We start from the raw sequence: 13,610 nt of genomic DNA on the forward strand, positions 1-13,610 counted from the left end.
GGCTCTAATTCACGTGGAAAAAAATTAAACTGTCCCCAATACCAAAAAAAATTGAGGGTGGAAGAGCTTAACCTTTCTAACGCCACTGGGAGAGTAGCTTTAAAGACAGCACTGCCGTGAACAATGTTTTAATAACCTAGCATTTAGGTGCAAACATTTGCACTGAACCGAAGCAGCCAATCAGACACTTACCTTCATGGTCTAATGTACATTAGACAACTAGCTAATTGCTGATTGGTTGACGGGATACACTATAAATTTTGCACATAAGTACTCGGTTAGAAAATGATGTGTGTCCTTAATACTGAGGGTATCAGCACTTGATTGATTTAAAATACATTGTATAATAATCCTATCTATTGTAAGTTTGCATGCAAGGCCATCCAGTTGTGTTCATTCCCAACTGTACAGCACTGCGGAGAATGATGGAGCTATAATATAAATATATGTTATAATATTTTTTTTTTAATTAATAATACAATTTTTGTACATCATTATGCATTTTTGTTTAATAATGCTCCTTTATGTCCCGGCATCTCTGTATGTATTCTGTTAGGTTTGGAAGGTGTTAATAATATTTCAATATAACTATAGTACCAGGAGTAATAAACACTCAGTACTAAAGTAATTAGTACCAAGCTAAGAACTGGGGAACACTTTAAAAGGGTGGTTAAACCTAAATTAAAAGTTGACTTAATGAGAAAACTGAAATGTCCCCATGATCACATCCTTATCTCACATATCTTTAGTTCTATCATGTACTTGAAAGGTTTCTCTATTTTGAATATTTGTGAATGTTATGAGTAACTCTTTAATATAAGGAAACTCTGAATGACAGGTACTCCCAGTGCCAGAAGTGGAACTAGGGAGCTGTGGGCACGGAGGCGGGAGGGCGGGACCCGGGGTCCACAGATCGCTAGTTCCATGTGCAGCGGGCCCTAGTATCTTCATGGGCCCTGTGCACTGCACCTGCTGCACCAATGGTACTTCTGCCACTGCCCAGTGCAGTGCTCTATGGGAGAAGCACTCCCGGTGCAGTGCTCTATGGGAGAAGCACCCCCAGTGCAGTGCTGTATAGGAGAAGCACTCCTGATGCAGTGCTCTATGGGAGAAGCACTCCCAGTGCAGTGCTGTATAGGAGAAGCACTCCCAGTGCAGTGCTGTATAGGAGAAGCACTCCTGATGCAGTGCTCTCTGGGAGAAGCACCCCCAGTGTAGTGCTGTATAGGAGAAGCACCCCCAGTGCAGTGTTGTATAGAAGAGGCACTCCCAGTGCAGTGCTGTATAGGAGAAGCACTCCTGATGCAGTGCTCTCTGGGAGAAGCACCCCCAGTGCAGTGCTGTATAGGAGAAGCACCCCCAGTGCAGTGTTGTATAGAAGAGGCACTCCCAGTGCAGTGCTGTATAGGAGACGCACTGCCAGTGCTCTATATTAGAAGTGCTCTATGAAGTGTGTATTGATGCAGCAGTCTTTACAGAGGCATCTAGCTCATCCAACTCTTCAATTAGCACAAATTACAGATTGTTTTCAAATCTTTTCTATTGCACTTAATGTATTGCCCTGCTCCACAAAGTGTGAACTACATACAATCACCTCCCTCTGTAGACTGACCAGTGTCAGTTTAGTAGCTTGACAGATGGGCAATATAAGTACAATGCTAAGAGTTTTGAGTTATACTTCCTGCAATGCTATGAAATGGTGATTCATTTTGGGGCGACACTGTAAATTGGTGGTCATTTTTAGTACTGTGCTATTTAATCAAGGGTTGGTCTTAGTGCTGTGCTATAAATCGATTGTTAGTCTTTGTGCCGTGCTATAAATCGAGGGTTAGTTTTAGTGCTGTGCTATAAATCGAGGGTTAGTTTTAGTGCTGTGCTATAAATCGAGGGTTAGTTTTAGTGCTGTGCTATAAATCGAGGGTTGGTCTTAGTGCTGTGCTATAAATCGAGGGTTAGTCTTAGTACCGTGTTATAAATTGAGGGTTAGTCTTAGTGCCATGCTATAAATCGAGGGTTAGTCTTAGTGCCATGCTATAATTTGTGGGTTAGTCTTACTGCCATGCTATAAATCGAGGGTTAGTCTTAGTATTGTGCTATAAACCGATCGTTAGTCTTAGTGTCGTGTTATAAATCGAGGGTTAGTCTTAGTGCTGTGCTATAAATCGAGGGTTAGTCTTACTGTTGTGCTATAAATCGATCGTTAGTCTTAGTGTCGTGTTATAAATCGACGGTTAGTCTTAGTGTTGTGCTATAAATCGAGGGTTAGTCTTAGTACCCTGTTATAAATCGAGGGTTAGTCTTAGTGCCGTGTTATAAATCGAGGGTTAGTCTTAGTGCTGTGCTATAAATCGATCGTTAGTCTTAGTGCCATGCTATAATTTGTGGGTTAGTCTTAGTGCTGTGCTATAAATCGAGGGTTAGTCTTAGTATTGTGCTATAAATCGAGGGTTAGTCTTAGTGCCGTGCTATAATTCGAGGGTTAGTCTTAGTGCCGTGCTATAAATCGAGGGTTAGTCTTAGTGCTGTGCTATAAATCGAGGGTTAGTCTTAGTGCCATGCTATAAATCGAGGGTTAGTCTTAGTGCCGTGCTATAAATCGAGGGTTAGTCCTAGTGCTGTGCTATAAATCGAGGGTTAGTCTTAGTGCCGTGCTATAATTCGCGGGTTAGTCTTAGTGCTGTACTATAATTCGAGGGTTAGTCTTACTGCTGTGCTATAAATCGAGGGTTAGTCTTAGTGTTGTGCTATAAATTGATCGTTAGTCTTGGTGCCGTGTTATACATTCAGGGCTACTCTCAATTTAGTAGTATCCAGTCATGGAAGAACAGTTTCTATACTGTTATTGATGAACAGTATACTGAGTCTCAGTACAGTAATAAAGATTAGGGGCAGACTCAGAGCTGTATTGCGGATGAGCGTGAGGTCAGAGATAGCAATGTCTCACATCTGTCCCCCAGATAATTCCTGGCATTGGTTTCGTTCTCTCCTATCTCCTCTCTCACTCAGATGATGAATGAAGTTTCTGCATCGGCTGTTATTGGCTTTGCTTTTGTCGATATGTTTGTGTTGGCCTCAGTTCCTCTATGATTGATCTCTATTTCCTGGCTGATCAGTTATTAAGAGGGAACAGCCAGGGGCAGACTGAGGCATTCACGGAACAAGTGGCTGCTAACTGGTCTCTCTACAGACAGACACTGGAGGAAACGTTCTGCTGATGGAGAATGAGGCATAGGACCCTGCTGCCTCTGTGGAACTACCCAGCATGCCCTGCAACCACAATGGATTAGTTTACTGAACGGATGGTTCATATAAATGGACATTAAAGAAAGTGCATGAGTAAGCCTGAGCGCGGCACATGTTACTATCCTCCATCACATGAGTTTCCCAGTATCTGTGTGCACAGACCATCCATTTAGCATAGGAATCAATGATCCCTATTTCAAGCTCCATTTGTGATCGGACCACCAGGGTTTAGGTAAAGGAAATAGCTGTTATAAATAGTGTTTCAAGTAAACAGGAAGACGTTGTGCAAGAACAGAGGTCAAACTAGATCCAATTTTAGGGCTCTGCTTATGAGATGCTCTGCAAAATGTATTTACCTGTCGAAGCCACTTTGTAGGCGGAACCCTAGAATTCAGCTGATCATTTAACAAGGACTTAGGGGAATATTTACTAAACTGCGGGTTTGAAAAAGTGGAGATGTTGGATATAGCAACCAATCAGATTCTAGCTGTCATTTTGTAGACTGCACTAAATAAATGAAAGCTAGAATCTGATTGGTTGCTATAGGCAACATCTGCACTTGTTTAGTAAATATACCCCTTAGAGTGCATTGCTGAGGCACTAAGTGATATCCGTGGTTCCTAGTGAATTGATAGCCCACATGGACAGTGGCTTCCTCTGATAGTAGGTAATGAGACCACTTGAACTATAAGTAGACTGGCACTATATTTCCAGGAACAGCTAGAAAAGAGAAAAAAACAAAACTTTCTTTGTTGAATGGCAGGAATCCTACCTGTGTATATGAACCTCCCAGGCGTCCCTTTGCAGAACTGCTTGGATTTGTAGGATAATGTGACTTCCACCACTCCGGGGATGTGTCGGGGAGGGGTCTGCACGCGGATGGCATGAGGCGTGATTAGCTGGAGAAACAAAGGAAACTGCAATAAGCCAAATGAAGGGATAGTTGTGTGTTTCCCATCCCCGGTAACATCTCTCTGTCACATCTTTATAAACAAAGGCACAAAAGATGTAATTAACTTGTCAGTGTTTCTGTGCAACACGTGGCAGACGATGACAATATACTTCAGACACACAAATGTTACCCGTACAATGTGCCATCATTAAAGCTCTGACATTAACTTCACGCTAAAGTCTAAAGTGTACTCGATGTGTGTAATGTAACCATTATGTAATGATTCCATTCAAAGGATCAAGTGTACTGGTTAAATAGCGCGGCTCAATTAAAGCAAAATGTTAACCCTTCATGCTTACTAGCAGCCAATAACAATAACAATGTCATACACCCATTCTGTTTATATACAATCCCCCCCAAGTTTCAGAATATTTTCTTTTTTTTGTGTGTGGAACTATAGCACTTGCTCAAACTGTCTTTTAAAACGCATCTGCTTATCTGAAGGTGACTCCAGTACACTTTTATCACTAATCTGTGTAATACGTGATCATTTCTACACAGGAACACACTAAAAGCACGGTGGCTCAGTGGTTAGCACTTCTGCCTTACAGCACTTGGGTCATGAGTTCAATTCCCGACCATGGCCTTATCTGTGCGGAGTTTGTATGTTCTCCCCGTGTTTGCGTGGGTTTCCTCCGGGTGCTCCAGTTTCCTCGCACACTCCAAAAACATACTGGTAGGTTAATTGGCTGCTATCAAATTGACCCTAGTCTGTGTGTCTGTCTGTCTGTGTGTTAGAGAATTTACACTGTAAGCCCCAATGTGGCAGGGACTGATGTGAATGAGTTCTCTGTACAGCTCTGCGGAATTAGTGGCGCTATATAAATAAATGGTGATGATAATGATGGAATAAACCACAATAGACTATATACTCTTTGGAGCCTATTTAACAAGCTCCTAACCTTTTTCAAGGGGACTACAGCAATTTTAAATACCCCCACTATTTGTAACTAGGGGGTCGCAGCAGATATCTCTGTTATCGTATGCAATAACATATGTTTCTATGGGGACTGCTATTTTTTGGGATTTAACAAGTTCTGAAAATTAAAGCTTTTCGTAACTTGTGCCCAATGGCTAATGCCATCTAGCCATTGAATCATTATGGGGAGAGCATTGCGGTAGAGGGATCTTACCTGCTTTCCCCTCCGGTGGCTGTCGCAATGGTGGCCACTTTGCGAAAGCGACCATTAAAAAGATAGAGATAGGTGTTCGAACACATTTAATAAATGCTCACCATCATCCTTATCATCATCTATTTGTTTATATAGCGCTACTGATTCCACAGCGCTGTACAGAGAACTCACTCACATCAGTCCCTGCCCAATTGGAGCTTACAGTCTAAATTCCCTAACACATACAGACATAGACAGAGACTAGGGTCAATTTGATAGCAGCCAATTAACCTATCAGTATGTTTTTGGAGCTCATGATCTTTCATTCCTTATCACTTCAAAGGAATGATAATGATCGTGTCACAAATGTGTTGGTTAATAAATATGTCCCTTTAGACACAACTATCACTGTGCAAGGTGGCATCCCTGGTGAAACACAGAATTAAACCTGAATGGCTCCTACACAATATAGTCTGTTTTACGATATGTTGTCATTGATTTCCTGTACAACTCGAAACTAGACTATGATACCTTACACTAAATTCCTAGTCATACCTCTTTGTCCTCAAAAAGTTAACATGATCGCTTCTTCCATTCCTGAAATATATAGGTGGAGAAGTTCTGTGACAATGTAAAAGGACAAATCCATGGACCGTGTGCCTTTATGCAATTCACAGAACTCCGATTTATGTCCGTAGTGAAAACTATTATTATTTTTGATGTCACAGATTGACAAAGAAAAATATATATTTCACAGTCCTTCAAATAGGTATTCAGCACACTCATGTATTATATCAAAATCATTTTGAAGGTGTAAAATACCAATAGGTTTAAAATAAAAAAATACCAGTCAGAGGGTGGAGCAGAATTAAGATTTATAGCTTTGTCCACCAAGAGTTTCTGAAGCAGCTCTGGGCTATATGTAGACTGTGAATGTTAATGTATTCTCAATGTATTGCAGAGTTCTGCAGAAATTCTGGTGGCCCAGACTAGGCTGCAAAGCCATTCTAAGACAAATCACAGCGCTAGGCTATTTTAGGAGGCCCTGGAAATATTGGTTGACCTCAATGTTTTCTCAATACACAGGTCCACGCAGTATTTCATCAAGGTAAAAAAGAAAATAAAGGTATATATATATATACCGTATATACTCGAGTATAAGCCGAGTTTTTCAGCACATTTTTTGTGCTGAAAAGTGTCCCCTCGGCTTATACTCGAGTGATGCTCCAGGACCACACTGTTTTACTCTATACCCCCGAGTTTCACATACCGCGCATGCGCGGCCAGCAGCGCTCATCTGAAACAGGTAGCAGAGAGGTCACACAACGCAGCCACGTAGCTGTCATTATGACAGAATCTAATAAAGTTATCTTGAGTTTGAATCCCGCCTCCTTACTCCGTCGAACAGAAAGAGGGGTAATCTCTAGGAGATTAACGGGACTCTGTAGACTCACATCGTTTGGAACAGTGGACGTTATCGTCTAAGGGATTGTGGGCACTGCAGACAAGATCCTGTGGAGAATGGGACTTTACAGTGGCGGGGTCTTGGCACCGGACGAAATTGAACCTTCATAAACATACATGTGAGTAACGGATGTTACAGTTTTTGGTTTACTTGGCTTGAAGACTTACAGTTGTTAATTTGATATATATGGAACGAGAGTGTTATCGGAGAGGTGTGAATACATTACAGGCTGCAAAAGTCGATATGGAGTAGAGCAGAACGCAATTGAGGACTATTCTATATGTGGACACTGTCGATGTACATGTATCATTTTTTATAGTATAAGTGAGTTTACCCTTTTGTTGGGAGGTGTTGGAGATTGGCTGAGCGCTGCAGTGTTTATCCATTTGTATTTATTAAGGAGGGTGGGCTCTCCTATGCAGCTGCACGCCAATTCTCTTGTAAGTAGATAGAGTCAGTGCCCATCACCTTAACCCACAATCCCGCTGCTTCTAATGAATGTGCTTCCACTGTAGTGGAAGCATGGGGTCTCAGCTGAATGTATAAAAGTAATGTAAAAAAAAATTACCAGTAACTGCTGCATTTCCCTCCCTAGGCTTATACTCGAGTCAATACGTTTTCCCAGTTTTTTGTGGTAAAATTAGGTGCCTCGGCTTATATTCGGGTCGACTTATACTCGAGTATATACGGTATATATATATATATATATATATATATATATATATATATATATACACACACGTTTCTTTAGTTTATATGCAGTATATTATTTTTATACACATGTAAAAGGAGGTATTTAAATGTGTAGTCCATTTTAAATTTGGATTTATTTTTACTTTCAAGCTCTAATGTAGGAACAGAGAGTAATTATTCTGCACAGAGAATTATAAGTATTCGATGCATATTTATTAAATTAAGAAAAAAGTTTGATATTGAACTCTCGTTAGAGGTAGAGTAATATATCAGCCACAGACTTCAATGAAACAGCGCCATCTAGTGACTACAAATTGCTGACTGCATTCATGCCTTTAGTAAACAATAATTTTGAATAAAGTTTTCACAAAAAAATGCAACCAATCAATTTAGTAGGGCCCGGTGACATCACAGACCGCCTCAGTGATATAACTGGTAGCTAGTGGGCTGATTGGCTGCATCCTTTTGACGACTGTTCCAGTCCTCAAAATGGCTGCCATTTGCCGTTGTACTTTAAGGGGTATAGATAGACCACTGATGGGCAAACTTTTTCAGGAGCGGGCCAAATAAAAAAGAAAAACTTTAGGCGGGCCAATATAATTTATTAAAAAACTCAAATATCGAAATATATAATACAAATGTTTTGAATGGGAGGGGAGGGTGTTATATAGCAGTGTTACCTCTATAAGTGCAGCGATCGTACAGACACAGCACTTATTTCCGCAGGTTGTTACAGATCCATCTTTCTGGTGAGCCACTAACTGACAACACAGCAGCCAATCGAAATCCGCCTTAGTATATGGCCCAGCCCATCTCTTCTCACATGACTTTCAGCCATTAGGGGGCGGGCAGGTGTTTGAGTGATTGACATACGAAGTGTCCTTTTAGGAAGGAGGATGAAGTGTAATGGAGGAAATAGTTGGGAAGGCATAAAAATTAAGGTTCTGGCCCTAATAATTTTATGCATATTTTAATGATAGTTTTTAAAATATTGGCGGGCTGAATAGAACCTCTAAGTGGGGCGGATCTGGCCCGCGGGCCGTAGTTTGCCCATCACTGAGATAGACAATTTTATATCCACTTCACAAATTAAGAAAATGCCCGCAGCCGATCTTGCAGAAGCTGCATGTTAACTTGGTCCCCAAACTGTATCTTTGAGATGTTATAATATATCCAAACCAAGTAAGGTTTGATCCAGTGCAGTGCCAGACTGGCACTTGGTTGTTGCGCATGGTTGCTTGTTGTTGTAGAGCGGCTGTCAAGCAACAAATAGAACAAGGTACAAACATGGCGATGCAGTGGCACCCATTGGTTGACACAGAGCGCTGTCTGTCACCTTAAAAGTGGGCAAGTGTGCGCTAGGTGCACATTCTCTGATTGTAAAGTGCTGCGGGAAAATATTGGCACAATGTTGATAAAGAGATTAGAATAATAATTGCTCTTCTATATGATGTGGGGCATTAAAAACAAATTGCGTCCCCTTATTATCTAACAAATCCCCTTTAAGGTTCTTTTAAAGTTGAAATAAAACACAACTATTGTTTCTCTCTTAGAGAAAAGTCAAAACTGCCGGCTAACAGTGAAATAAAAAGTGGACACGAACAGCATGAGGGACAAACTGTGAGAATAGCTCAGAGATGAATCTCAAGTTTCACAGAAAAGAACAAACTGGTATTACAACCACATGTGAAACAGGATAGGTGGGGGGTCGACAGGAGCCATGAGAACCCAAATGTATCAATTAGCCCACATCTTCAGCTCTCCTAGCACTAAAACGTCAGGCTTTCAGTGCTCTGAATCTCATTAGCTGCGTCTTTTTTGTAATAAATGTAGCAGAGCCGCGACCCCAACACGTGTAATGTCGGATAACAATGGCGGTGGGCACTGTTCTCAAATCCCTGGAATTGCAAGGAGTTTTCCTTGTTAGGAAGCGTTTCATGCTTTAAAGCTCTCTGTAATATAAGATTTTTGCACTCTGCCTCTCGGTTATATCAGAACTGCTCCCTCGCTGTCTTCGCACACCGCGCGCGGCACCAGCCATTGTCCTGCCAGGTAGAGATTTCTGAGCGGAATTCTGACAAAATTTCACACAGACAATGAATACAAAGGAAGACCCTCAATTCAGGACGGGAACAACGATTAACTGCAGCGCTCTTACACACCCACTCACTATGTCACTCGAAACATGTACACATTACATTACAATTAAAATAAACTTTTGGAAGGACTTATACTGGAAAGTGCTATTCGTTCACCAAGATGGCAGCGCCTGTGGGGAGGGGGCATTTGCTACATTTAAGACATTAGGGGGTAGATTTATCAAGCCTTCTAAAAAGGAAAAGTGGCATCACCCATAGTAACCAATCAGATTCTATCTACCACTTTATGGAATGTACTAGATAAATGATAGCTAGAATCTGATTGGTTGCTATGGGCAACACCTCCAGTTTTCCTTTTTAGAAGGTTAAATAAATCCACCCCTTAGCTGTGACACAAACGTCTGCCCCTAGCTAGGTGTCCCAGTCAGACTTTCAAACTCGCCTAACACTGGAAGGAACCAGAGTCATTATTACTCAACCAGGAGATACATAACCATATGAGGCCAAACAGACAGGCAAACCCAGGCACACAAACAAGAAAAGACATATACACAGATAGACAGGACCAAGAGCCAGGACAGATATGGACAGAAAAGTTGTAAATCTGCTACTAATAGGGCACAAGGGTATAACTACACCCCCAGATTACTATTATCTTTTACTTATAAGGTGACACAAGTGTTCTGCAGCGTTGAAGCTAATAGTTCCTGGCAATACAGCAGTTCTAGAAAAGAACACATACCTTAGTTTAGTTGCATATTAATGTATTAATTCCAACGCTTGAGAGGATTAATGTAGTTTATAGGCAGATGGATAAATTTAAAGTCACTTCTGGCAATGGCGTTTAACGTGTACCACGTGTCTGCACATCATGGAGGCAGCCATTTTGTGTGCTGCACAAAAAGTCACATGAATGCAGCCTATGGGTTCTCCGGGAACCAGTGACAATGAGGCGTTATGCACAATAGAGGCAGCTACATATAACATAATAGTAAGATTTAGCAGACACCCACCTCACTCCACACCAGCATGGTGCCAAATATGACCTGTAAGCCGTCAAAGAAATTGTCTCCAATGATGATCACTGTGGCGCCTCCTGTGGTCCATCCTTCACTGGGACTAATGGCTTTGATACACGGCGTAGCTGCTTTTCAAAAGACAGAGGATGGGGAGAAAGAGGGACTTTGTTATTGCACTGACAGTTCATCACGCATCACATAATAACACAGATTAGCAGATATATAGGGTCTCATTTACAGTCACGTGCAAGTCCAGCCACAGGGAGCAAACTTGTACCCGGACAAACCATGTGGCCATACAGGGGATGCAAACGCAGCATTTTGTTGCGTTGTCTGTCTGCTTTTGCATGTAGCACAAAAATATTGAGCAGTTTTATTTTTACACTGCGATGTTTAGTTAAGCAATGACGCGCCCTGCTCTCATATCTAAATCTGTTTGTGCATTATAAATTTGCCCCCCCCCACCCACCTCCTGCAGTGCAAATTGGTTTCGACAAGATGCAAAATTGCAGCTTCTAGCTGGGTTTACTCATAACTCTAAGGGCTAGATTTACTAAGCTGCGGGTTTGAAAAAGTGGGGATGTTGCCTATAGCAGCCAATCAGATTCTAGCTTTCATTTACTCAGTACCTTCTACAAAATGACAGCTAGAATCTGATTGGTTGCCCCACTTTTTCAAACCCGCAGCTTAGTAAATCTAGCCCTAAATGTGGGTTAATAAGGTAACAGTTACATCTACCTTCGTGACAAAACATTACAGGTGGCACAGTTGATCTTTAAAAAGGTTTTTGGGTAGCTGAGTGTATAATATGATCATTATATGATATAACTAGTATTATAAAAAAAATAGAATCATTCAACTTAAATAAACAAAAGATAAAGTTAAGCAAAACGGGTAGACAAAATGAACGCAATACATTTATAAACACCTGCAGCTATTGTATATTTATTGTTATTACAGGTTATATCTGTTATGTTCAGACTTTCTATATATCAGATGTTAGTAGATATGCCAGTAACAACCTGCAGCTTATTTACTGTTTTCAATGAAACACTAAGAAGAGTTCCGTCATAGAAGGTTACAATACATAAACACATATGTAAAAGTTCTCATACAAAGGGCTAGATTCACTAAGCTGCGGGTTTGAAAAAGTGGGGATGTTGCCTATAGCAACCAATCAGATTCTAGCTGTCATTTTGTAGAATGTACTAAATAAATGAAAGCTAGAATCTGATTGGTTGCTATAGGCAACATCCCCACTTTTTCAAACCCGCAGCTTAGTAAATTTAGCCCAAAGACAGAACTTGAGATGAATGACAGAGTATTCACATTCGCTGAGTGAAAGCTACTGTTTTATGTTATCAGCTGCTTCAAGTCTCCGTAGGACCCTTCCACAATATTACTGAGAGAAAGACTTCTGTGCATATGGAAAACAATCCTTTCATTGTTACAACTTTATCTAGAACATTTTCGGTTCCGATCACCTCCTGAAACATTTATGTAAAAATTAATGATTGTTACCAGTAGCCCTTTAATACAAACAAAATAACTTCTTTTAGGCTTTTACTATTATTCAGATAACAATGTGCTAAAATAGCATTTAGTCCCATTCTATTCCTCAGTACTGTACAAAGCCCCCCAAAAATGATAATTATGTGTTATTTCGGTATACTGTAGAGTAGTAAATAATTCTCTAGTAGTAGAAAGATAAATGTGATTGTGCTTTTTTTTTGTTAAAACATCAGAGGAGAACACCCCACTGTTCAATCTATGACAATAACATGATTACAGTCACAATTTAACATAATAGTCCTGAATAGCTGATAGCATATTGGAGAGTTAAGATGGAAATTATCAAGTACTAGCTCCTCTTTGTTAAAAATAATGATCACTTCACAAATAAAAGCTTTTATCCCAAACGTACTGTGCAGCGGCAGAATGCAAATCCCGGGGATGATGGCTGGTGCCGTTTATTAAATATTACCATGCCCTGCCTGTTTAAGGAACCCTTCAGCGTGATTGCTTATGAGAGCCATGTAAATGTCATTTTGTCTCTCATGAAGCTGATCTGGCATGTTAGCACGCGTACAAGACATCATCAAAGGCCAGGAGCCTGGGGATTTGCTAGGAAAACACAGACAAGTGCTAAAAATCTAACAAATTAAGTGGTTTACATTTCATTTATAGGAGGTGAACTTTGTCTGGGGACAAGCAATATTTACTGACGTGCCAGAACTATGTAGACAGCAGGGTGGCGATGACAGAAAATTAAAAGGGGCTTAAAATCTGAGCGAGAGGCTTTCTTGTGCTGCTGCTGAGATTCGTAAGAAGAATAAGCAGGGTGCAAATTCGGTCTGTACTTTTTATTAAGTTTGGGCGCATACTTTATCAGGATCAAAAAATATTCACTGTAATACAGGAGCACAAGTATTATATAAAGTGTTTACTTTTCTCCAATAGGGTATATTGTGAACAGAGAGCTGCCCGTGCAAGTAACATCTCACCTCTGTATATGTGTCCAAAACAACTGACCAATCGGCGTCTTACTGGGATAGGTCAGATGTTGATCAGGACCAATAGAAAGGACAAGCGAGGACCTGAATAGGGAGGAGCCTAGTTAAACGCTGGGCTTGTGTCAGGCACACTGATTGTTTACCCTAAAGGGTTAAATTGTTATGTTTCCATGGCCAATGAGGTGGCTGGGGTGGAGTCTGGTGCTGATAATTCTGTGTGAAGAGATGTTGCTCCTCCTTTCTATTCGTGGAACACCCGCCCTCCAACCCCTTTATTATGTTATATGTGGTTTATGTTAGTACGTCTTATGTGTTCTAACCATTCTTCTATTTCTGCATTCAGTTGAGGCACATTAGGCGGGAAAGCAGTGCAGGCAATGGTTAATTCAGGGTGTGCAGTTTGGTTGGTTGGCCGCAGGAGTCATCCTCCCTTCGATCCTGTCTCTTTAGGGGGTCACCTTTGCAGGTGCCCTGGGTATCATTGTAGTAAGCGTACCCGTGAGGCCAGAGGGGG

The 13,610-nt window shown here is 41.0% G+C and overlaps 1 protein-coding gene across 4 annotated transcripts in view; it reads right to left on the reverse strand.

Annotated features, from left to right (window-relative positions):
- EBF1 (EBF transcription factor 1) overlaps positions 1-13,610 on the reverse strand; it is a 276,753-nt gene that overhangs the window by 35,259 nt on the left and 227,884 nt on the right. For 2 of the 4 annotated variants that reach the window (XM_075210160.1, XM_075210158.1), the window contains exons 9-10: positions 10,578-10,708; positions 4,016-4,142 (exon numbers count right to left, since the gene is read on the reverse strand). In XM_075210160.1, the coding sequence (XP_075066261.1) occupies positions 4,016-4,142; positions 10,578-10,708 (258 nt within the window). Of the gene's footprint in view, positions 1-4,015; positions 4,143-10,577; positions 10,712-13,610 lie in introns of all 4 variants that reach the window. The other 2 variants (XM_075210159.1, XM_075210156.1) reach the window with 1 other exon arrangement.

This window comes from Mixophyes fleayi, chromosome 4 (genome assembly GCF_038048845.1).
Source record: "Mixophyes fleayi isolate aMixFle1 chromosome 4, aMixFle1.hap1, whole genome shotgun sequence".
NCBI classification, from domain to species: domain Eukaryota; kingdom Metazoa; phylum Chordata; class Amphibia; order Anura; family Limnodynastidae; genus Mixophyes; species Mixophyes fleayi.